The 27723-nt window shown below is 35.5% G+C and overlaps 1 protein-coding gene across 1 annotated transcript in view; it reads right to left on the minus strand.

Moving 5' to 3' along the window:
• Positions 1-27723, minus strand: part of IL1RAPL1 (interleukin 1 receptor accessory protein like 1) — a 1432909-nt gene that overhangs the window by 1268837 nt on the left and 136349 nt on the right. The window contains exon 2 of the mRNA XM_047716257.1: positions 16988-17093. Within this exon, the coding sequence (XP_047572213.1) occupies positions 16988-17093 (106 nt within the window). The remainder of the gene's footprint in view (positions 1-16987; positions 17094-27723) is intronic.

Here is a 27723-nt window from a genome sequence, read left to right on the forward strand (position 1 = left end):
AAAAGCATCTAGATGTTTTCCTTAATTCAAAACATCTGGCTGTAACATAGTTTTTCTTAGTCTTGAACTTTTTCTCGGGGTTTTTTCACAAGACAAACATCTGTGATTTAAGCCATGCTATCCACTGGCATATTCCATCCTCTTCTTCTTAATTCCTACCTCTTTCTATTGTGGGAAAAATGGGTTTGATTTTATGACAAAACTGCATAATGGCAAAGTGTGATACTAGGTACAGGAAGGAGAGGGTGGAAAACTCTATTCTATCTTCACATTACTAAATATTCTGCCTCATAAACTTTCCCTACCCTGCACTCCCAGGGGCCTCCTTTCTGGGACTATTTCCTCCCTTCCACTTTCCAGTTTTCAACCAGAATTTTCCTCTGATTGTCAGGCATCACATGAAGATTTGTAGAAAAAATAATCTGACACAAGAGTGCTTTCCAGAAAACTTTTCCATTACATCCAAAAGGTATCAATAAGATTCCATTTTTTCCCACTTTCAAGGTAAATATTATAAATTAAAAATCAAATTCAGGATGGTATGAGAACTAATGGCATGCATCCATAAAGTTTACATATTGTTCCTCTGAGTCTGATTTCTTCACGGTAGGACGATATGAAGTCTGCATAAGTTTCCAAGTTTCAGAGCAGTCTCATCTTTGAAGTTATGAAGAAACACATTTGAGGAACCGTAAACAACATAAAACTAAAACCAAAGAATGTAATCAAAAATTAAAATAAATGCACAAATGAAACTCATTATATGTAAGTTTTTATGTGACATATCAATTTAGTCAAGCACATGTTCCTGTCTAATTCAGAATATGTCAACAGTATAATCACTCAGGTGGTGATCATATGAAAGAAAATGGGATAAATACTATTCTCTACCTACCAGCTATAATCCAGAACACAAACATTATACTGGAACAGAATCAATCTCAAATGCAGGTTAACTACAAGGGGATACAAGGTCATCAATAGTTTACTAATTCCTTATTAAGTAAAAAAAATGGATCTGGATTTAGGAATAAGCAGAATTTGAGGATATATATGTAAACCCAGAGCCTGAACCTTACCTTTAGAGAATTAATGAGTTAAAATTGAGAAAAATTTCCCTTAAAAATATGAATTACAAAAAGGAAGAGTGGACCAAACAAACAAAAACCTCCAAAACTAAACAAACAAAAAGAAACCAAAGAAGAAAAATGATTGTTGTATCAACCCCATGCATGCTGCAGAATGAGACTCTCTCCAATTAGCTTCTGTAGATAGTTTCATCTCAAACAATTAGAGCTAGTTGCACAAAAATTGTCTCATTCAGAACATGCTTTGAGAGGGTTTACAAGATCCCAACAGAGCTTCCAAACTTGCTTTGTGTTCCTAATTGAAAACTTAGAAGGTAATAACCTCCCCTCAATTCATAGAAAGCCGGAAACCCTAGGATACAAAACAGTTTCAAAAGAAATTTAAAATAAAATCATGTATCATTAAAAATTGAACAAAACAAACTAAGCACGTGTCCCAAAGCAAAAACATGCCTTTGAAACAAACAGTAAGTCACCACTGTTCATTGCAGAGTTGCATGTCATTACAGAGTGGCAGAATGAATGTGCAAGTTGCCAAATTGGACTAATTCATGTTCTGAATTAAAATAAAACACCCTCAATGTTGTAGGCCACTTCTATTCACCAGCATTCCTGGGGTTTGCTGTGATATGTCTTAGGAGGCACGGAGGCAATGAGCAGATGCTATGGCTCATGCCCCACTCCTAGCAGGCCTCCTTCCATGCAGGATTCATTTCATGCATCTAGTCCTCCTGCATGGAATGACCTACATATGTAAACATGTGGCAAAACCTCCATGGATAAGAAGGAGGAAAAAGCTGCGCAATTCCCATTATAATGAAATAATTAAAAAGCTGCCCTTGTGAGCAGAAGAAAAAAAATGCCACCTCAAGATCCACTTCCTAGAATAGCCTCAGTGCTTTTGGCTTCAGTTATTACAATTCCAGCAGGGAAGTATATTCAATAACCACTGATGGTCAGATCACTCTGATAGCTGAAGATAAAATTTAATTCTCCTTTTCCAGAGAAATGTAAACTCCAACAAAATATTCATTTTATATAAGTTAAATTCATTCATTTGCTCACATAACAATTAGTCTCAGAATGCTCTGTGCAAGGCCTTGAAGTGAGGGTTTGCAAAAAGTATGAATTAAACTATATAGAGATCATTCCTCAAGGAACTTCTGGTATTGGGGAGGAGTTATGACATGCACAAAAATTGCTATGGGAAAATACAGTGTTGTGATGAGCTTCATCAACATGCTTAAATCTAGCAATCAAATACAAATGTATTGAGCACTAATTATGCAATGACTCTTTCAAGCACAGTGATTCTAAAAGACATATACATAAACACACGATATTTTTACACTCAATGAGCCTGTTCTATTTAGTTGGGTAAATAAAAGACAGATGTTAAAATATGCAGCAATCACATAGCCTAATCACTTCTGAACTCTCAGCACCTGGCACATAGTGGCTTCTTGATAAATGTGTTTTGTGAAGTTAATTATGTATACATACACACAGACACGTATGTATGTGGATATGTATGAACATATGCGTATATGTCATACTGTATTTGTTAAAAAGCCTGACACCTTTAAAAAATAGTCCTATGTTCTTTTGCTGTAGTTCACTGGAATGAGCAAAGGGAGACTCACTCAATGATACAATCCTCCATTACAAGAACATTTGACAGAAGAAACTTGAAACAACTATAAGAAGTAAACACTGACTTTAGGAAGATGCTCTGTGTGAGAGATCTACTACAAAAAGAGGGATTTAGCTCCAAAACCTAGACTTTTATGTCAGATGTACAGTGGGCAGGTCTAAAGCCAAACCACAAAATATAGATCATATTGAATCCTAAAAGTGTATCTTTCAGGGAAGAATGCAGACTAGAAATGCAACGTTAGCTATTATTTCTCAACAAAACTCTAATGAAAGTGACTAGAATTACCTTCTGCCTCTTCCTCTCTCCACTTATGCAATCAGCCCCTAACTTTTATCAGTTCTTTATTACACTAACAATCAAATTCATATCTTCATGTTCCTTAATGCTACTGCCTCAATTCACAACCTCCTGGCCTGGACTGTTGGCTTCATTTCCCACCCTCTGGTCTTAGAGCTCTTTCCAATCTACCTGGTCAGACTATTCCTGCTACACACCTGCTTGAATTCCTTCCGTTGTTCCCAAATAATATTCCTATTTTTTCTAGGTCATACAAAGCCCTTTGTGATATGGCTCCTATCTATCTTTTCCCACCTTTCCTCTTGACACACTCCCTCCTTTCATCCATGCTGTGTCCAGCTGTATATGTATTCCAGCCACATTAACTCTTTCATGTAAAAACCACTGTAGTGTACATCTGTGATAGACATAATGTCCCTTCAAAGATTCCCACATCCTAATTCCCATAACCTGTGACTATGTTACCTTATATGGCAAAAGTGATCCTGCAGATGAAATTAAGGATCTTGAGATGGGGAGATTTTTCTAGATTAATTGTGTGGACTCTAACTATAATCAAAAGAATCCTTATGATAGAGAATCAGGAGTATGAGAAGCTGAGAAAGAGATGTGACAATGGAAGTAGAAGTGAAAGAGAGAGTTTAGAATATGTGTCATGGGATCTGAGTTTGGAAGGAGCCACAAAAGCCAAGGAATGCAGATGGCTTTTAGAAGCTGGAGCACGCAAGGAATGAGATTCCCCCCTGGAGGCTCCTGCAAGAATGCAGCCCTGCTGACAACTTGATTTTAGGACTTCTGACCTCCAGAACTGTAAGATAATAAATCTGTATTGTTTAAGCCACAAAATCTGTGGTAATTTTCAAAGGAGCAATAGGAAGATACAGATAATAAATCTGTATTGTTTAAGCCACAAAATCTGTGGTAATTTTCAAAGGAGCAATAGGAATAGCAATACACTATACTTGTATATATCATATCACTTATTTTTTGCAAGATTTTTAACATCAGAAACAGTATAGAGAGGGTTATTTGTTCATCTTTTTAATCCCTCAAAGAATCCAGTCCAATTTTTTTGTTTATAGTGTGCTCTGTGTGAAAGTATTTGGTAAATACAAAAGAATAACTAGAATGGATTAGTAAATATGAAAGAACAATGCCTATAGTGTTACTAATTCCAATGTTATGATACATATATGGGTTTTATAATGTGAAAAAACATGCAGCTCATTGGGGAGGGTATGAGCTATGGTGAGGTTAAGTGCTACTGTGAATTGTGTAAGACTGATGAATCACAGATCCCTGAAACGAATAATACATTATATGTTAATGAAAAAAGAAAAAAACATGCAGCTACCAAATTCAGCAGTCCATAGCAGTTTCTAAAACAATAATTAACAAAGCTATGGGGAAATTGTATAAACAATTTCACAATACAGTTCATGGATATGGAAAACAAAGAATGAAGTGATCAAACCCAACAATGATAAATCTTTTCACCTTGTTTCTTTTACCAAAATTTCCTATCATTTAGTTTTTAAAATAACGAATTCAAAAGTCAAATCTCTACAGCCAAATATCTAAACATTTTAACCTCTTTTATAGCCAGGATAACTGATGTCAGTCAATGTTATTGTCCACATACTATAATAGGAATTCAATAGATGTTTGTCAACAATTGTATACAGATCCTATTACTTTTGTCCATTGGGAAGATGAAGGAGCTTCCATGTGACATTAGGTCATATGCATAAAAGAAACTAACAAACAAATACAGCTGTACACATTAAATGGAAGTACTCATAACTGCAAAGAGATGGAGATTATCTTCAAACTTTAAAAAGAGTGAAAAAGACTGTACGTTAGTATTTGTGTATGTGTAATATATTCCTTTTGTTTGAAAAGTTATTTGTTAACAACTAAGTCTCTTGGAAAATTTTCCTTTTATAAAAAGTGAGACATGGCCAACCAGGAATTTCCTTTCAATGTGGACTTCATTCTTCTAGAATAGTCAGATAAGAGCAATTGCTTTATTTGTATTTACAATTGCTTAATTGTATTAAGGAGAGCATGTGTGGTGATGAGCACTGGGTGTTATACACAACTAATGAATCACTGAACTACATCAAAAACTAATGGTGTACTATATGCCGGCTAACTGAAAGTAGTAAAAAAATAATTAAAAATTAATTAGTTAATTAATTAACTTAAAAAGAAATTGCTTTTTCAAGACAACTTTGCCTGGTAACTCGCACTTTACATTTATTAGCTTGACCTTCCACCTCATGTTCCATGCCCAGTCCTCTAGGAAATCAGGAAAATCTAAACAGTTTAGCACAGAGCCATCCTCCCATTTTCTTCATTTCTGTATTTCTACCAGCAGCTTTTATTTATATTAGTGAACTGAAAAATCTTTTTTGACTTTTTCCTCCTTTTATTGCCTAAATCATTACAGTGACAAGACCTTAATGGCAGCGGCATATTAAAAGAAGGAATTTTTAAAATACTTTATAATACTTGAACTTGATAATACAGGGCTACTAAATGACATGATTATATATTGGTAAAATACAGTATTTTTTCTGTCTCTTTAAAAAACTCAGTGAAAAATTCTATTGTAAAATATACCCAAGAAAGAACAGAAATCTATACACTTTTTTTTTCAAACCTACAGCAATATAATTGGGTAAAATAAAGACTTGGGAAATACTAAAAATCAATTAAAATAACATCAGAATAATTCATTAGAAGTTTTCTTTCCATGTTTATTTTTTCCTTTTTGTTTATTCCTGTATTTTCACCAACTCTGAAAAGCCACCAGATGGCATTGGAGAGTCCAACCAATTACTTTATGGCAAATATTTCTAGGAAAAACTGGAAGAATCTTCTTTTCAAGTTGAAATTGTCCTTTTCTTCTGATGTGAATACATATTGAAGAAAAAAAATGAATTAATCAGAGTATGGAAACCTTTTCTTATCAATGATGAAAATTACTCCTCATATGAATAAAAACTAAATGGAATATGATTTTAGTAATCAAAGTAAAATGCCAGTGAAAGAACTTTACTGAATCCATGTAGCAATATTAATGGGCAAACATTTTAGTATAATTAGTAAAATATAAATGGTAATTGAAATATTGTTTAGGATATCCACAAAAAGCTTATAGACAGACACTCTTTAAAGAAATGTTTATATATAACCCTCAGATTTTAAAACTTGGCAAAGTTATCCATTGTCATTGCCTTAAGGCAACATTTTCCATGCAAAGCAGCACTTTAGATATTTTAAGAGACTACAATTCTACAGAAGGAAATCTGCCATAAATAAGCCCAAATAGGCTAAAATACAGTTTAGTACTATGAACCGCCAAGCCTAATTTCACTTAGATATATCACTACCAGCAAAGAAAATACCTTATCTTTATTTAAGCATTGTAACTATGTACCATGTGCTTTTTTAACTAAAAACAATTTTTTTCTTAATTGAACCTTTGTTTTAAATTGATATCCTCCACCCTGCAGTGTTAAGACAAACTGTGTAGCATCAAGTTAAATATAGCCATGGAGTATTCTGACTATAAACTCTGATCACCTAATTTTGTCTGATCAATTTGTAAATAAGTGCAATATGTTACAGAAGAAAAGGTATCATTTTATATACTGCATATGTACTGAAGGTATTTAATAAATGCTCGTGAAATGAATAAAAGAATAAACTTCGATTTCTAGTGATGATGATATAACTCAAAATTTTTCATTTATGAAAAAGGAAACTGAGGTCTGAAAGGTTCAGGGACTTGTCCCAATCAACATAATGGGATTGAAACCCTAGTTTCTTAATTTCCACTTCTGTAAGTCTCGTAATACTTGCCAAAACTATCTAAACTATTAAGGAGGACACATGTTGGGATGAGCACTGGGTGTTGTACACAACTAAAGAATCATTGAATACTACAACAAAAACTTATGATGTACTATATATGCTGGCTAACAACATAATAAAAAATACAAAAAACTACTTCTGGAAAAACAACTCAAAGCATGTGTTTTCAGTGTTCATCAATGTAGGAAAAAAAGTTGACATGTCCCTATCAGTTATCTGTAGAAATGGCTGCCAATTTATGATAGTCAACATGAGGATTAAACATGACACATTTTGGGGGGTGTTCTTATTTTTATTTTTATTTGTTATTCATACAATGATCCCTTATTCATCATATGAATATCCTGAGATAATTCATAATATGAATTATCCTGAGATAATTTTTGAATACTGATTTTATTTTTTCAATTTTTTATTATGTTCAGTTATCCACCTCTACAGTAAGTCAAGCAGAGAAAGACAATTATCATATCATTTCATTCATATGTCAAACATAAGCAATAGCATGGAGGACCATAAGGGAAGGTAGGGAAATCCAAAGGGGGAGAAATCAGAGAGGAAGGAAAACCATGAGAGACTATGGAACCTAGGAAACAACCTCAAGGTTTCAGAGGGGAAGGGGTGGGGTAAGGGGGTAGCCAGGTGATGAGTATTAAGAAGGGCGAGTGATGTGATGAACACTGGGTGTTATACTTAACCAATGAATACTGAACACTACATCAAAAACTAATAACCATGGGGCGCCTGGGTGGCTCAGTGGGTTAAGCCTCTGCCTTTGGCTCAGGTCATGATCTCAGGGTCCTGGGATCAAGCCCCGCATGGGGCTCTCTGCTCAGCAGGGAGCCTGCTTCCCCCCTCTCTCTCTGCCTGCCTCTCTGCCTACTTGTGATCTCTCTCTCTCTCTCTCTGTCAAATAAATAAATAAAATATTTAAAAAAACTAATAACCATGACACATTTCAATATCCTTGTAAGCAAGCTTTCCTATTTGTTTATATAAAATAAGAGAATGAAAATTGAATCAGTATTACCCTACTTTTAAGAGATTAGTCTAAGCAAACATTTCAGATTTCGGTAAAAGAATTTTTGGTTGGAGAAATGTTATCCTTTCTACATACACGTCTCATTATCATGGACAACCAAGAGTTTTACTCTTGTTTTACCTAAATACAAAATAATAAAAAAACTCCTAAGAGTTGAGCAAACTATATAAAACAAACAACACTTATAATATACTGATTATGTATAATACACACACAAACACAACTAAAACCTGACAGTAGCTTTCAGATCTCAAGATCATCCTGAATTATTGAAGTGGACCCTAAATCTAATGACAAGTATCCTTATAAGAGAAAGGCAAAGGGAGATTAGAGATATAAAGGAGAAGGCCATGCAAAGATGCAGGCAGAGAGACTGGAACTCTGCAGAGACAAACCAAGGAATACCTGAAGCCACCAGAAGCTAGAAAAGACAAGGAAGAATTCTCCTAAAGAGCCTTCAGAGGGAATGTGGCCTTGCTGACACCTTGGTTTTGAACTTCTAGCTCCAGAACTGTGATAGAATATATTTCTATTGTTTTAAATCCCCCAGCTTGTGGTAATTTGTTATGGCAGCCATAGGAAATAGTATAACTCCAGACCCATAAATCCATCAGCTCGATATTTTCAGTGATTGCCACAGCTCATATGCTCCAAACTGAACTCATTTCATTGTCTCTCCCAGGGGGGAAAAGGGGGAAGCCCCTCCTCCTAATTGGTGACACAATCAATATAACTTATCTCCAAACATTCACTTGTCCACATTTACGTTTCTCTAGAAACATGTTTCAGTCCAGCTGACTGCTTTTCAGGCTCATATTGAGTGTAGCTCAGTATGATTTTTATTGAATCCCTGACTGATCACACTGGAACCCCAATACAGTCTATCCTACGAGGAGTTTTATCTGTTCAAAAACAGATCTGACCATGCCACTGACATGTGTAACCCTTTATAGCTTGACTCTGTGTGTGTCTTTTCTTTTCTGTAAAGGCAGCTTTACCGATGGGCTGCTACAAACATTTGTGTAGCACTACTACATATTTATCAAGGAGTTTTATCTTTATGGTATATAGAAGACACCCCAGTGCATAGGCCGGACAAATCTGAGGCCCAACCTCACAGACCAAGTTTACTACTAAAGAGATTTACAAAGTAATTAAATATTTCAGCCAAAATTTTCGTTATACAAAATAAAATCCAAAATCCCACGGCAAAGCATATGAAACTCTTCAAACTCAGTGCTCAATCTACTTTTGGGGTTTCATCTTAATCAGAAAGACTCCCCTGCTGTTTTATTTAAATAAGCGGTCCTTTTGAGTCTCCGTTATTTGGAAACTTTTAATATGATTGATGACATCTAATCCTATTACAGAATTATACTCTCTACCCTTATTTTTCAAACGTCCATCTAATCATCAAACTCAATGGATTCTAACTTTAAAGTTGCTCTTCTTTCCTGTTCTCACTGTTGTTACTTTGAGTCAGGAAATCATTTTTGTGTCAGGCAGTTTTGATTGAAACAAACAGACTCATTTAAATTATCACCAATAAAATGGTGGATATTTTTTAGAACACATTTGTAGGGTACAGGTGAAACTTAAAAGTTAACAAGACCCAAAGCATCACTAGATTCCTTTCCTTCTTCCCTGTCTCCTTTTTTCTCATCCCTGTTTTCTTTTCCCTTTTCCTCCTTCTGTCACCCACTACTTCCCCTTTTTTCATAGATAACAGATCACATGGTCCCCTTCAGGAAAAAATTTTCAACTTCTCCCATTCCTATCTAGTTTTTAACTGACCACCTATTCTCTAATCTCTAGTCCAAATGCAATAATAGATTTGTTTGACTAACTGAGGTAACTATCAGTAATGGTAGACAGAATAACGCACTCACTTCCCCAAATATTTCTACATCATAATTCCTGGAACACATGACTTTGTTACGTGACATGGCAAAAGAGTCTTTGTGGATCTGATTAAATTAAAGATCTAGGGATGGGGAGATTTTTCTGGATTACCTATGCAGTTCCAGTGAAATCACAAGGTCCCTTAAAAGGGAAAGAGGAAGGCAGGGAAAGTCAGAGCCAGAAAAAGAGATGTGTATCATAAGCAGAATTTGCAGTGATGGGGAACCATAAGTCATAAAATGTAGGCAGCCAATGGAAGCACGAAAACAACCTGAAATAGATTTTCTAGAGGCTGCACAAAGAACACAGTCCTACCAACCTATTTCAGACATCTGACCTCCACAATCATAAGATGATAAATTTATGTTTCTTTAAGCCACTGAACTTTTTTGCTTATTTGTGAAAGTAGCAATAGGATACTAACACAAAAGTGTCCCTAATTTCCAAGACACTTCCTGGATCATCTTCAAGCCTACAGTAGACTCATCATGGATCAGGGGCTCATCCGCTGGCCCACCAGTGGTCACTTCTGTGTTATCTCTAGAATGAACATCAATTTCTTTTTTTTTTCTTTTTTCTTTTTTTTTAAGATTTTATTTATTTATTTGAGAGAGAGACAGTGAGAGAGAGCATGAGCGAGAAGGTCAGAGGGAGAAGCAGACTCCCCATGGAGCTGGGAGCCCGATGCGGGACTCGATCCCGGAACTCCAGGATCATGACCTGAGCCGAAGGCAGTCTTCCAACCAATTGAGCCACCCAGGCGTCCCTGAACATCAATTTCTTAATGTGACTTAAAATGTTCATCATGACTGGCTCCTCACTTCTGCCCCTACTGCTCATTTATCCCTTTACATATGTAAAAGGATATATATTTTATTATTCCTTTGATACAGTACCACACTGATATATTTTTTAACTTGGAGTATTCTTCTTCCATTTAAATCCTTTTCAACTTGCAAGACTCATCCACGTGGACTTTTATCTTCTTCATGTAAATTCATGATGAAGCAGGCATCAATCTCCACAAATGACATTAATCTACACCAACTCTATATAAAATTGTACTGAAAACTAAAGGTGAACAAGTTTATGGTGAAATTTTTACATATATCAGATGATTATTTTAAAAATATGCTGGGTAATTTTGTCAGGGTTGTCCATTTGTTCATTAGACTTCATCTAATTCAAGATATTATTTCAAATGAATACTAAAATTATTCTAGATCTAATTTCAAGATTTATTTTAAAAACAAGCTACATAGAAGAGGGAAATTTTTTCTAAGAAAAAATAAAGTACTTTTTTTTTTTCAAAAAGTAAAGAAACAAAGCCTCAGAAGTTTGCTCTTATAAGCTATCCCAAAGGAAAAACAGGAGAAATACTTCATACTTTTTTTACGTATTTGGCAAATTGGGAATAAACACATGGTACCATAATAAAAGGCAGATGCTGGGGACTAGACTGTTTCTTAATCATGTGGAATTAAGCTCATTGACTTTCTGGAATGTTCACGAGGCTGATGCTCATAAATCACATTGGCATGAGATGGAAACACCCCACCAAACTTTCTCACTCCTGTTCAGTTAAATCTCAATTTCTTTACACAGTAGCATAATTTATTTCTCTTAAAAAATGGAGATTCAGAAACAACAAAGATCAGAACCTAAATTGTATCTTTGGTGATTTAACTAACATTCTCTTGTATAAGTCATTTGGGCTTAGAGTTACAAGTCAATGAAAACCTCTTGAGAGATGACTTCCTTTTGCTGTCAGAAAGAACTGAATCTAAATCATTTTACATAAACAGGTGTCCACTGTCGAGTTCTAGAATAAAGAGAAGATAAACTTCCTGTTGTAAACCTTTTACTCTCTAATAGCTGACTGGTTTTAGTAGCTTTTACACATCCTAAATACCTTCTAGAATAAGATATACTCTTTGGTTTGTAGTACTATAGCCACCTACTGTTCTCCATATGCTCTAAATAATTGTGAATAATTTTTTTCCTATACTGAAGTCAGTTGCTTATTTAATGTGTGTCAGTAATCATGGACTACACTACATCCTTTACCCAGTGATCTATATTGAGCAATACCATTAAAACCAAAATGCCTGCATAATGACAATACTTCTTTGAAGCAGCACTAAATATAGTAAAATTCCAATGCAATTATATTTAAAGAATCATTTTCCTTGCCTTCTAGAAGATTTTGAACTGCACTTCAAGTTCACGAAGATACTCATGATTTGCAAAGGTCCATTGTCTTCATATAAACTCTTAGTATATCTTAGATACTGCTTATTCTGAGTTTATATCTTTTGCTTCAACAGTCTCATATTATACATTATAATAATTTCTATTTAAGAAAAAATGTTTTTCCTAAGTGCCTATTTTACCTTTATTTTTCTAACACTTGTAGCATCCTCACTGATGTAATCCAACCTGAACTTTAAAGTCACTCATTCATACATTCATGTAATCATCATTGCATGAAGATGTTTTATGGACTCCAGACTCTAAAACACATATCATATGTGACACTGTGGAGGTTATAAACAAATATAAATCATGGCACTTGCACTCATCATCTTACATTTTATAGATGATTATGAGAGCAAAGAGAAACAAAATAAAACAATAAAAAAAAAGTTCTGGATCCCTTTCTGTTCCCAATTCTCTATATCTAGGTCCCTCTGGATTCAATTTATATTCCACAACCCCAACTCTTGGGCCAAATCACAACTCATACTTTAGTTCCCCAACAATACTATGAAGACATAGTATTTCATGGACTTCAACCCTTCAAACAAAGTAATAACAGTATTTTTGTAGTTAAAAAGAAGTTCTACAAATAAACAGTGGGAATATTCAAAATAGGTTATTTTGTTTGCAAATACTATACCCATACTTTGTATATAACAGTCTTTTAACAGTTTATATTATACCCCTGCTTCTGAATCATATTCTAAATCCTCTTAGTCACACAAAATAAAAAATATGTAATAGCCATTTTGAACAGAGTCCATGCTACACTCTTGAAATAACCTTTTGAAGACAAAGTATTTCATGGACTTTAACCCTTCAAGCAAAGTAATAACAGTATTTTTGTAGTTAAAAAGAAGTTCTACAAATACACAGTGGGGATATTCAAAATAGGTTCTTTTGTTTACAGACAAATATTATACCCATACTTTATACATAACAGTCTTTTAACAGTTTATATTATACCCCTGCTTCTGAATCATATTCTAAATCTTCTTAGTCACACAAAATAAAAAATATGTAATAGCCATTTTGAACAGAGTCCATGCTACACTCTTGAAATAATCTTTTGAAGACATAGTATTTCATGGACTTTAACCCTTCAAGCAAAGTAATAACAGTATTTTTGTAGTTAAAAAGAAGTTCTACAAATACACAGTGGGAATATTCAAAATAGGTTCTTTTGTTTGCAGACAAATACACTAATTTAAAAAAGGACAAAAGGGTGGAAGGGGGAGAGAAAAAGAGGAGAAAGCAAAGAGGAAGCAACAAAGAGAAGGAAAGGAAGAAATGAGAAAAGGAAGAAAAAGGGAAGAGAGAAGGACAGACACACACACACACACACTCACTCACTCACCCACCCACTCACACATACCAACAAGAACATTAAGCTAACCTTACTGGACTGGTGGAGATACAGACTCTCCAAGCAAGCATTTGCTTTTACATGTGGTTTTTGTACAGAATTCAACAAACGACAGCAACTCGAATGTTTATTTACTGAATTGCTACAGTGCTTCATAAACTAGAGGAGAATGGGTTTAATGATAATCTTTGCCTCTTTCTTCAAGTGGTTCTTATAAAAACTAAAAACAAGGTAGAAAATTGTTCCAAAAGAAAACCTATTGGGTACAAAGGCTAAAGATCTACTCCCAGTGATATTAAAGGCCTTCATTCTAAATGTAGGCAAAACTTTAAAACATGACCTAAGACACTAGATTCAATCCTTGCCTGTTATAATTATATATATATACATATATATATGTATATATATATATATCAAAAGTGATATTTAAAGCAAAATGTCATAAAACTCAATTTTTAATATTTCAACCAAGAATGTTATGATGACATAACTTCATTATACTTAATTTGTTCCTTAAATTCATAGCAATGGGGGTGTAAGGGAATGTGATACAAATATTACAACTCCAGCCTGTTTATGAAGAGTTCCTATTGCTTTCAAATTAGTTCTGCTAGTAAGAAACAAATACCTACTTCTACATTTTTATGGAATGGCCATATGTGTTTATCTAAAGTCAATGTTATAAACAAGTAATGTGACATAAAAAATTCAGCATTACTAATATGTACTATAATCATATTTAGTATGCTCTTAGCTATTAAAATATCTAGTTCTGGTTTTCTAGTAGTCACAGTGAATTAAAAATAGTATTTTAGCAAAATACACATGAAAAACATTGGGTTTTAAATGATGTTTACTGTATTTTCAAAAAGATATATAAAATTAAAACTAAAAAACCAATTAAATGATAAGAACAAAGAACAAGGATAAGTAGCCCTCTTGGTTAGTATGTGAAATCAAACATCAAAAATTGATTTTTATTCCCTGGCCTTGGTGCCTCTGGTTTCATAGGCTGGACTAGGCATGAAGACTGAGCCATTAATCTTTTAAGGAGAAGATGCCAAGTGCACTCCTCTTCTACTTGATCTACGGATATCAGTAATGATGCTCTTTAGTAAGCTACATATCTGTTTCTCTTGACAAAGGTGACATGGTAACAGGCATCAGCTGAAATGAGTGTCAGCTACGAAAGTATATGGGTAAAGTAATATTATTTATTCCTAAATTGCATGCTTAGTATTCAAAAATCATACAAATAGACTTTTATCCAGTTAGGTCTTAACACACATAGTGGGAGAAGCTATCTTAATTCACATTACACAGAAAAATAAATCAAACCCGCCACTTAATCTCAGTATCTGCCTTATTTATCATTTTTACATTATGATACAGAAAACACATTTGGCTTGGGAGATATTAAGTGGCTATGTGGCAACTATATTTGTTAATAGAGGAGAACAAAGTCTTAGAACTTCTGCCAAACGTAGAGCAGCATTTTATTACCACTCTCTTAAAATAATTCTATCATTAAAATAGAAAATTGATTTTGAGACAGGTCATTGAGTTTTCTCAGGTCTCTGGAACAGAAGGAGTTATGAATTTTCTAACTGTCCCAAATTTCTAGCACTGCTCCCTTGCTACTCAAACAAAGTAAATCCCGATTTAATAGAAGTTTTTCCCCTAATTACAATTTATATAGACTAGATTTGTCACCACTATTTGATGGTCGAAAAAAAGTCACATTTGCACTTTAATATACTAATCTTAAATCTGACATACACAAAAAGAACGAAAAAAATCTTTATGTAACCAAGTGTCATAATCAGAAAAAATTAAGTTTTTTAAGATTCATTCAATATTTCTACTTTAATAGTTTCATTTTGTTTTAAAACTTGGACAGTTAAGTGTTTCCCTTCTATGTGGACAGTATCTCAAATATCCATGTTAAGTGCTTTTAATGTAAATTGCCATTGGAGAAAACAGCACTGTTGTAGAAATTACCAGCTTCCTTCACTACCTGCTCCCTCTTGTATCTACTGTAAGTAACTCCCATAGGTATGCTCAACTTTCTGTACAAGTGGCAGAAAAAGAAATAAAAACATCTGGTATTTGCCAGTAACCCAGTGGAATTACGGAAGTCACCACATCATAATCTTGCTCTAGGATTTTCTCCATTTAAAAAAATCCACCAGGAGGAACATATGAAATAATATGTCAACATAGAAACACTATTTTCCCCATTGTCTACAACCACATCAATGGCAGATACAACAACTGTACAATAACCAAAAAATTCTAGAGCCAAGAGGCTCAGTAAAATTCCTTTTATTCTCAATCCTACATCATCCCCTTGTCCATATATGCACAAATATCCCTCAATTCCTCCCCAGACTTTCATCCAATGGAGGGGGAGGGGGCTCATGAGAGCAGACTTGTTCTTTACTTCCCTTGCATGTGGACTTTTTCATAAGATAATCAATATGAGTTTGGAGCCTCTTAATCTAAGGGACTGAGAATGGTTGCTGTAGCCCCATCTAGGCCATTTAATTCCTTCTCCTTTCTGAATTCCCAAAATACTTTTGTTTATACAATTCTTAATAATCACAACACCTTGCAGCCTCTTACACATTAACTCTTCTTTTTCCCACTGTCTCTCTAGAGCTAACATACAACACATTCTAGTTCTAGCAACTAAACACATTTCTTCCTCCATTATAGTCAAAAACTATAGCTTCAAAAATTCTGTAACCCCACATAAAATGTGAGTGTGGCCAAGTCAGTTGTCACTTATTAGACAAAACGAAACTTCATGCTGGTAACAGTATTTATTCAATAGCCTCATACATTTCACTCACTCTAAGTATCAACAGTCAACTGAAAACCAAGATGTCTTATAACACAAAGCTTTCCATAAATTTCAACGTTATTCTGTTTAGAAGCTCCTTTCCTATTGCCATTCTACTTTACCTCTGTACTTTTCTACTAACATGTTAGGATGTTGTTAGGATGTTTCCCCCATGACATTTTATTTAATAACTCTGGTGCTTTTTTTTCTTTAAATACCTGCAAAATAATCTAGCAAATCAGCTGAAGTACAACCCTAAAAAGAATCTGCCCAAAGCATAGCTGATATTGAAATGGTAACAGTAAAGTTAACATGAAAATAAGTCACAGTATTTCCATGCAAAAGTTAAAATGACACTCTTCATAAACGAATATTGAAAATTGTATTATAAAATAAATAAAAGTACAAGCTTTTGGTTTCGGATCCCTACAAATTCATAGTAATTGATTATACAAGCTATATTTTTTCACCCTATTCCCATCTTTCTAATTCCATGTGAATAAGCTCCATTCATTTAAAAATGTGTCTGCAATATTTCCACAACATGGGCCCCCATTAATTATCAATCTCTCCACAAATGGCACATGTGTGAATGTAGCACCATCACTTCAAGCCATAAAAGGAGAATAAAGGAAGATACACTGCTTACCAGAGCCTCTTTTGGTCACAACCTTCAAACTCTGAGTAAAAGTAGCATATAAGAGAATCAAGTGTGGAATCGGAGCTTTCATCTTCCAGCTTTTAAAGGCTGTTCCCTAAAGCAAAGATAAAAATGAAAAACATACATTTAAAAAATATATAGCAATATGTTAAGATTTTTATTCAACTTTTGATTATGCACACAATTGGGGCAATGGGTATCACAAGAGTAAAGAATGTGAACAGAATCTGTATTATGTTTTCCTATATGTGTGGTTGCTAAGCAAAATCCAAACGGGTAGTGCCAAAATTATGTCTCCACAGGGCCACCAACTTGTTTTAAACTCTTTTTTTTTTTTTAAGATTTTATTTATTTATTTGACAGAGAGAGATCACAAGTAGGCAGAGAGGCAGGCAGAGAGAGAGGAGGAAGCAGGCTTTCTGCAGAGTAGAGAGCCCGATGCGGGGCTCGATCCCAGGACCCTGGGATCATGACCTGAGCCAAAGGCAGAGGCTTTAATCCGCTGAGCTACCCAGGCGCCCCTTGTTTTAAACTCTTAAGATCACTTAAACCTTTTTAATTTCTCTTTAGAGTACTTAACTGCATTTAAGTAAGTAGAAACAATCCCTTCAAAAAGACTATTTCACTAACAATTTATTTTTAATATAAATTACCAACACTGACATTTTTTAATGTTCCATGTTACAACAGAATATGATTTTATTCTGTATAATTCTTTCCCATCAAAAAGAAATAATAAATTTCTATGTCTGTAAAGATTTAATTATAATTTTATAATTCTCTTTCAAAAATCTCTAAAAGATACTTCAAGAGAATTTTAAGACTGTCTCTATTGAAAATAAGTACGCTATCTCTGAAAGCTACAAAAAGATATATCATTTCTTCCTTTTACAAGGCTCTCAAAGGGATACTAGAAGGGGAAATTAGCTTGGTGTTTAGATTTCAAAAGGGAGATAAATTTCATTTGAAATTAACTAAAATGAAACACTGTATTTCTTAGAAAATCACCGCTCTTTTATTTTTGTATAAGACTGAGATATTAGAGGTAAAAGACTGAATTTCAAAAAGTAGCAAGTCAGAACACAGTTCAAATATATTGTCAATCCATGACAGCACAAGTTTCTTTCCAAGACAGTTGAGGACTGATCATATTCAACTTTCAATTGCTATGACTTTATTAAAAATGAGGAAGCTGAAATAGTAGTTTGACAGTCACATATTTTGCTCTCCTATTGCTGCAGATACCTCTGAATATTTTTTTACCTCTGAATATTTCTAAATGATTAATTCATTTGCATTAATAAAAGTCTGTTAAGACACATTTTAATTCACAAGACAAAAATCACTATCTATTCACTTGCAGTAAAGTGATACCATCATCACTTTAGTCAGAAAGTCAGTGAATTTTTTAACTAAGTACTGTGAATAAGCTATTTTAACTCTAGTTCCTTTAAATGATGATAGCCTGTTTCAGTTTTCTAACCGAGGACCTTGAGTTCACATAAAGACATAAATGAAACCTAGCCTGAAAAACCAACTCATCAAACACATCTGACGAACTGCCACATCACAGTGCAAGCCTGAGTCATGGATTCCTAAAACCTGAATCCCATTTCCCAGCCACTACACTAACTAGAGCTGCAGGAAATCTTCAAGTTGGTATCTTCAGCCTTCAGGTTAGCCATGAGAATCAGTTCCTCTCTCAGGGTGAGTTTAATCAGCGTTACCCAAGAAACTCCAGGATTCAACTATACACTGCAGGACCTTCCAGCTTAACTATTTTATTACTTTACTCTTGTTCAAAATACTACTTCATCAGTCATTTCGTTTCTATTTTTGCACACAAGCTAGTCCACAATTTTATTTCTTAAAACTAAATTGATTTGGAAAGCATCAATTTGGTAATGTCCAGATCTTTAATTGAGCCTCCTGAAATGCTGTGTATTAGGGAAAGAAATATATAGCATATCACAGATTCAACATTTTGATCAACCTACAATAATCCTTACAAACCTCTTTGATAGAATTTATACCTTATCTTGAAAGACAGATCAAAGGTATCTACTCATAAACATCCAAGCTTTGCTATACTTGTTGCATAATTAAAATCCTTACCCACAAATCCCAATACCAACTATATATAAATATAGTGATGTTCTTTGTACATTCTTATTGTCACATGATGGCTCATCATATCAATGACTTAATTTCTAGTAGCTTCAATTATGGATGGATGGACCTGAAATTATCTGCCTGTGTCCTGTTAATACAATCACCATGTAACTTCATGTAAACCACTAGACACCTTAAAGAGAATGAGCATATTACAGTGGTTTTGAGCAATCAGTCTAGGTTCTTATCCTACTTTCACCACCTATTAGCTGTGTCATTTTGGGCAAATAACCTCTCTGTGACTAGTTTCTTCATTTGAAAAATAGGTATCATTACAGTATATAGCATAGTACCTAGAAGAGCACTGGTACATAAACAAAGTCAATAAATGAAAGCTGCTGTTGTTACTGTTTACACTATAGTTGATGCTGTTGCCATTATTGTTAACACTATCATAGATACAACTCACATCCTCTCATCTGAGAAACTTTCTATATATACCAGCTTTCTTTACAGCCTACCTCAAGCTATTAGCTTATCTCTTTAATTTTATGTCTTTCTATCTTCCTAGACTTGAAGTCCCACCTGGGTGAATATGTTTTATTCATCTTTTTATTTCCAGTGCTCAGGAAATTTTAGCTGAAAAAGTGAATGTATGACAGATTGAATGTGGCTGCTATTACATGAAGTTGAATTCTGGCGTTCAAACTCATCATTTGGTAAAGACTTATTAAACATATAGTAGTTACAAGATGTTATGCAATGGGGCACCTGGGTGGCTTAGTGGCTTAAGCCTCTGCCTTCGGCCCAGGTCATGATCTCAGGGTCCTGGGATCGAGCCCCGCATCGGGCTCTCTGCTCAGCAGGGAGCCTGCTTCCCCCTCTCTCTCTGCCTGCCTCCCTGCCTACTTGTGATCTCTCTCTCTCTCTAATAAATAAATTAAAAAAAAAGATGCTATGCTATGGTGTAGTGGGGACACAAATACAATGCAATGCACTCTAATAAAGAAGGCTCATAGACCAATAAAGGAAACAAATGCTTACCTACTTAATTAGACTGGCCCTATTGCCATATGGTGAGTATAATGTGCTGAGGGAATAGAGAGAGAGATCTATTAATTCTGCTTCAGGTTGGTCTGGCAGAGTCACAGCAAAGAGCTTTCAGAGGAAGAAGCATTTCAGATAGGTCATAAAGGAAAGATTTTTTCTTTTTTAAGGTAAAGAGACTTCTGGGTCTAGGATAAAGTATAACGGAAATTGTCACTCTGGTAGACAGAATAATGCCCACCCACAAACACATTCACATCCTGGAACTAGTGAACATGTTACCTTGTATGTCAAAGGGATTTTGAAGATGTGATTCAATTAAGGATTTTGCGATGGGAGATTATGATTCAAGTAAGCACAATGCAATAAAAAGCATCCTTATAAAAGGGCAGTGAAAGAATGATATTCATAGAGTCAGAATATAAGGATGGAGGCAAAGGTCAGAGATTGGAGTGATATGTGGTAAACATGGAGGAAGAGGACATGTGCCAAGGAATGAAAATGAAAAGGCAAGAAAGCAGATTCTCCCCTAGATCTTCCAGAAAATATGCAGTCATACCAACACTTTGTTTTACCCAGGTGAGTCCAATGCATTTTGAACTCCTAACCACCATAACTAAAACATCAAAAATTAGGTTGTTTTAAACCACTTAATTTATGGTAATTTGTCACAGGAGCAAAATGAAACTAATACAGAAAGGATGTAAAATGACAGGTTCTAGTAACAAAGTATAAATAAACCACAGGTTGAGAACGGTAGTGACAGAAATAAAAGATGTCAGGGGTGCCTAGGTGGCTCAGTGGGTTGAATACCTGCCTCTTAATTTCAGCTCAGGTCATGACCTCAAGATCATGAGATCAAGTACCACTTCAGGCTTGGCACTGGGTGGGGAGCCTACTTGGGATTCTCTCCCCCTAGCCCTTTGCACTTCCCCCACCCCTGCTCTTGCATGCATGCACACACATTCTCTAAAAAAATTAAAATACACAAAAATATTTTAAAAAATAATGTCAATGTGAGATTGTTAACAGCAAGCTATGCTAGGTGAGAATCTGGGACTTTTCCCTCATGCTCCCTATGATGTTTTTTACTTGCATAGTGTCTAACTTCATCCAAGAATATTTCATGCAGCTTCACTTTCTTAACCTCTGTATCATGAAAAGATTATGTATACTGACTGTTTCTTCAGAGTACACATGATGACTCACTTGAAATTCTGACCTGTCCCCTTTGCACACAATCCTAAGAATTCTATGCAGTATAGACAACAAAGAACCAATGGATGCTTGAAAGTGAAAAATCCGTTTTAGAAAGCATAGTCTGAAGGTGGAAGAAACTAGTTAGCAGGCAGTAGCATAGGAAGATGAAGAGGAAGGTCGGCCATAATGCAATAGAGGTGAATGCTGAAAAAACAGAATGTATTTGGGAATAACGAGAGTTCAGGGATATTAAAGGAAGTAGTATTAAAAAGCAAGCTTTGAAAGTGGATCTGAGGCATTTATTTTGAGCAACTAGGTCTATTGTGACCCTATTTACCAATATATAGAAACAGAAAGACATTTTGCACACTGAGGATGGAGAACTATATGAAATTATATTTAAGGCACATCAATTTTAAACAGCCCATGGAATCTCCTACTAGAATGGTCTTGCAGATAATTAAAAATGTTAGCCAGAAGCTCAGTGTAAAGATGGAAAATGATAATATTGTAATTTTAGCTGAAGTTAAAGACATGGATTATAATAAATGGGAAGAAAGCACAGAAAAAAACAGAGGAGAAGGTTTACATTTTCACCTCTGGAGCCTACAAATGTTTATGAGACAGCAAAGGTAATCAAAGGGAGAAGAAAGGGGAAAAAAATCAGACAGTAAAGGTAGATCTTACATACAGTAAGGGTAAAAAGAAACAAACCTAGCTTTAGATTTAAGATACTGCCAGTGATACCAGCTACTCATTTGATTAAACAAATGGGACCATAATCAGAGAATTTAATGAGGAAAATAAGCTTCATTTGCTTGTTTCTAAATGGTAGGACAGGTTCAGAATAGAGAATCTGAGGGATAACTATAGCTGAGAATGAAGAAGATTCGAACTTACATGTAAATTGAAGCCAAGAGAAGCAGACCCAGAGAAAGGAGGTAAATCTAGAAAAGAGAGATATTAGTATGGACAAGTTGGGACACCTTTTACAAGCAGAAGAAAAAATAAGTATGCAGGATGAACACAAAGTCCAGTTTGGAAGTAAAATGGAAGGAGGTAGCACTGGTTTGTTTTATTCCACTTTCATCGAAAAGCATACAGAACTGGTTTTAGAATGAGAATGAAGTGCATTTAGAGTCTTACTGTAGGTTAGGTTTAGCAAGCAACTTCATCTCTTTAAGTCCCAGTTTTCTCATCTCTGAAACATGGACATGAGTATGTGAGATATTTATTTTAGCTTATTTCATTCTTGACATATTATTCCCAAATAGTGAGGTAGCAAATTCCTACTTCAAATTTTTAAAACCTTTAAATAATTGCCTTTATAGTACCTACCACAATGTTTAACAATGACATTTCACTATATATATTTTAAAAATCCTAACTCTCTTCCTGTCTCCTTTCTTTCCACTCTTGCCTGGTATATAAAAATTGTGCTAAAAAATGGTCCATTTTAGTCCTTAAAGTTTTTATGTAGCTAAACTCAAAAGTATACCATTTTCCACTCTAATAAAGAACAACATTTGAGGTATCCATTTGTACATGTCATGAAGTATTTTACCAGGCACAATTTATATAAAACAATTCATATTAAAGCAGTGGTATATATTCTCTATGGAGATGATAAACACAGGTTTTTTTTTTAAATTTTTATTGTGTTAGGTTAGTCTCCATATAATACATCATTAGTTTTTGATGTAGTATTCCAACATTCATTGTTTACATATAACACCCAGTGCTCCATGCAATACATGCCCTCCTTAATAACCACAACCAGGCTCACCCATCTCCCCACTCCACCCCCTTCTAAAACCCTCCATTTGTTTCTCAGAGTCCATAGCCTCTCATGGTTCATATCCCACTCTGATTTCTGCCCCTTCCCTTTTCCATTCCTTCTCCTAATATCCTCCATGTTATTCCTTAGGTTCCACAAGTAAGTGAAAGTATATGACAACTGACTCTCTGCTTGACTTATTTCACTCAGCATAATCTCCTCTAGTTCCACCATGTTGATGCAAAAGTTCTTTCTGATAGCGGATAATATTCCATTGTATATATGGACCACATCTTCTTTATCTATTCATCTGTTAAGGGGCATCTTGGCTCTTTCCACAGTTTCACTATTGTGCACATTGCAGCTATGAACATTGGGATGCGTATGGCCCTTCTTTTCACTACATCTGTATCTTTGGGGTAAATAACCAGTAGTGCAATTGCTGGGTCAGTGTGTAGCTCTATTTTTAATTTTTTGAGGAATCTCCGCACTCATTTCCAAAGTGGCTGCACCAACTTGCATTCCTTCCAACAGTGTAAGAGGGTTCCCCTTTCTCCACATCCTCTACAACATTTGTTGTTTCCTGCCTTGTTAATCTTTGTGATTCTATCTGGTGTAAGGTGGTATCTCAGTGTGGTTTTGATTTTAATTTTCCTGATGACTGCCCAATGATGATGAACATTTTTTCATGTGTATGCTAGCCATTTGTATGTTTTTATTGGAGGAGTGTCTCTTCATGTTTTCTGCCCATTTTTGACTGGATTATGTTTTTTGGGTGTTGAATTTAAGAAGTTCTTTATAGATCTTCGATATTAGCCCTTTGTCTGTAGTGTCATTTGCGAATATCTTCTCCCATTCCGTGGATTGCCTCTTTGTTTTGTTGACTGTTGCCTTTGCTGTGCAGATGATTTTTTATCTTGATGAAGTCCCAAAAGTTCACTTTCACTTTTGTTTTCCTTGCCTTCAGAGATGTGTCTTGAAAGAATAGGCCGTGGCCAATGTTGAAGAGGTTACTGCCTATGTTCTCTTTAGGATTTTCATAAATTCCTGCCTCAGATTGAGGTCTTTCATCCATTTTGAGTTTATCTTAGTGTATGGTGTAAGAGAATGGTAAAATTTTGTTCTTCTATACATAACTGTCCAATTTTCCCAGACCCATTTATTGAAGAAACTTCTTTCCACTGTATATTTTTTCCTGCTTTGTCAAAGATTATTTGCCATAGAGTTGTGGGTCCATATCTAGGCTCTCTACTCTGTTCCATTGGTCTATGTTTCTGTTTTTGTGCCAGTACCATGCTGTCTTGGTGATCACAGCTTTGTAATAAAGTTTGAAATCAGGCAATGTGATGCCCTCAGCTTTGTTTTTCTTTTTCAACATTTCCTTAGCAATTCAGGTCTTCTGGTTCTATACAAATTTTAGGATTACTTGTTTCAGCACTTTGGAAACTGCCAATGGTATTTTGATCAGGATGGTGTTGAAAATATAGATTGCTCTGGGCACCATAGATATTTTAACAATGATAAACAGAGGTTCTAAAAGATTCTGCAACTAAAATTTTTTTTTTTTTTTTTTTTTTGTTTTTTTGTTTTTTAAAGATTTTATTTATTTATTTGTCAGAGAGAGAGAGGGAGAGAGCGAGCACAGGCAGACAGAGTGGCAGGCAGAGGCAGAGGGAGAAGCAGGCTCCCTGCTGAGCAAGGAGCCGGATGTGGGACTCGATCCCAGGATGCTGGGATCATGACCTGAGCCGAAGGCAGCTGCTTAACCAACTGAGCCACCCAGGCGTCCCAATTCTGCAACTAAAATTAACCAAAAAAGCAAAATATTTAAAATTAGCCCCAGAGAAACTTGTTTCTTCTGTCATGAACTTATGACAATTACTTTTTTTAATTTAAATACTATTAGCCAACATAGAGTACATCATTAGTTTCAGATATAGTGTTAAATAATTCATCAGTTGTGTATAATATCCAGTGCTTATGACAATTATCTTGAGGAAAACCAACCACACAGAATTTATGAAGACATCTAAACATTTACTTTCCATTTGAGTGCCTACCATGTTTTAGATACTGTTTTAAGCATTAAGAATACAAAACCATGAGGAAATGTTAACTTATAGCCAAGGAAGAAAAACATGAGAAATCAATGATTATAACAAAGGGATACACGTTGGAAGAATTCTCAAGTCTATGGAACATGCTCAGTGCTGCCTGGAGAGGTCATGAAAACATTCTCAGAGGAGTGTGACATTTCAGATAACGTTGGACCAGAACAGAAAGGGTTTAAAAAGTGATGGTCAGGGGCACCTGGGTGGCTCAGTGGGTTAAAGCCTCTGCCTTCAGCTCAGGTCATGATCCCAGGGTCCTGGGATCGAGCCCCGCATCGGGCTCTCTGCTCAGCGGGGAGCCTGCTTCCTCCTCTCTCTCTGCCTGTCTCTCTGCCTGCTTGTGATCTCTGTCTGTCAAATAAATAAATAAATAAACCTTAAGAAAAAAAATTTTAAAAAAAGTGATGGTCAATAGAGGCAGGTAAAAGGGAATAGAAAGAGTGTAAGATGCATTTGAAAAATCACTAGTGAAAATAAAATTATATACTTGACAACCTATTCAATATGGGTTGAGATAAGTAGGCAAGTGTATATGTTTAGATCATCCAAAATGAAGTATTAAGTCATTAGAATAACGATTTGGGGGAGGAGCAAGATGGTTGAGGAGTAGGACGCTGAAATATCACCAAGTCCCAGGAATTCAGCTAGTTATCAAACCATTCTCAACACCTACAAACTCAACAGGAGACAGAAGAGAAGAGCAGCAATTCTAGGAACATAAAATCAACCACTTTCTGGAAGGTAGGACACGCGAAGTGAATCAGAAGCAAAAGGAAGATAGACCATGGCGGGAGGGGCTGGCTCCAGCCAAATGAGAGAACAGCTGAGCACAAAATCAGAACATTTAGAAGTCTGCTCCCCTGAGGGAAGTCACTCCAGAGGCTAAGTGGGGGGTGGAGCCCTTGTGGGGACAGTGTGGTCTCGGGACCTGCAGGGACACAAAAATACCAGGGTGTCTGAGTGTGGCATAGCTCCCAGGTATTGGAGTGGAGAAGCTAGCCGCAGAGATGGAGGCAAGCAGTGCACTCTCAGCTCTGGATTACCTTAAAACCGTGATCCAAGGCACAGTCGGGCCTCTGCACTTTAAGCACAGACCCCACGAGCAGCAGATCTGGGGAGACCCCCTTCTTCCTCTCCCGGGAGGAGTGGCGCAGGAATACCCTTTAGGAATATGCTGGGTTTTGAGACTCCAAATGGGGCTGTTCTCCAGAGATAGAAACTCTCAATCAAACGCTGGGTGAGCTTGGAGTGTGGACAGAGACCAGGGAGATGGGAGGGATTGACTGCTTTTCTCTGAGGGTACACTGAGGAGTGGGGCTCTGAGCTCTTGGCTCCTATGGGGCCAGAGATTGGGAGGCCACCACCTGCATTCCCACCCTCCAAAGCTGTATGGAAAGTGTTCAGGAAACAAATGCTACGGAGAGTGAACATGAGCAGATTACTTAGCCGGGCCCCTGGCAAGGGTGGTGCAATTCCACATCAGTCAAAGACATTTAAGAATCAATGCAACAGACCCCTCCCACAGAAGATCAGCAAGAACATCCAGCTAGGACTAAGTTTACTGATCAATGTGAACTGCAGAATTCCAGAGCTAGGGAAAGCAAAACATAGAATTCATGGTCTTTTTCTCATGATCCTTTAATCTTTCACAGTTAAAATTTTTAAACTTTATGCTTTTCTTATTTTATTTTTTTATTAATCCTCTTTCATATTTTAACATTTTTAACTGTTTTTTCTTAGCAATGCTTTTTTCAAAATCTTTTTAAATTTTCATTGTTACAATCATATTTTATCCCTTCACTGTATTTAACCTTATATCTTGTATACATATAGGGTTTTTTTTTCTTTAAAATTTAGGGATATAATTTCTTCTAATAGATCAAAATATACTCTAAATCTAGGGCATGGCTTTGTTCTAGTCTCCAACCTGATCACATTCTTTCCTCTTTCTTTCTCTTTTTTCAACCAACTTCTTAATTTATCAATTCCTTTTTTAGAATCCTTTTTAATTTTCATCTTTACAGTCATGTTCCATCCTTTCCTCATGTTTAACCTTATTTTTGCATATATATATTTTTTCTTTCTTTAAAGTTTTAGGAGGTAGTTTCTTCTAATCGACCAAATACTAACAGACCAAAATACACCCAAAATCAAGTATGTGGCTCTGTCCTATTCACCAGTCTAAATATATAAATATTTTGTTCTTTTGTCCTCCTTTCATATCCTCCAGGTACAGGTCTCTTCTGATTTGGTTAGTGTATATTTTTCTGAGGCCCTTGCTACCCTTTTAGCATTTTGTTCTCTCATTCATCTATTCTTACCTGGAAAAAATGACAAGGTAGGAAAACTCAACACACACAAAAAAGAACAAGTGGCAGTACCAATGATTGGGAACCCCACTGTGTCTCTCTCTGTCAAATAAATAAATAAAGTCTTTTTTAAAAAGCTATTACTGAGGTGCAATAAAAATTGCAGGT

Source organism: Lutra lutra, chromosome X (genome assembly GCF_902655055.1).
Source record: "Lutra lutra chromosome X, mLutLut1.2, whole genome shotgun sequence".
Taxonomy (NCBI): Eukaryota; Metazoa; Chordata; class Mammalia; order Carnivora; family Mustelidae; genus Lutra; species Lutra lutra.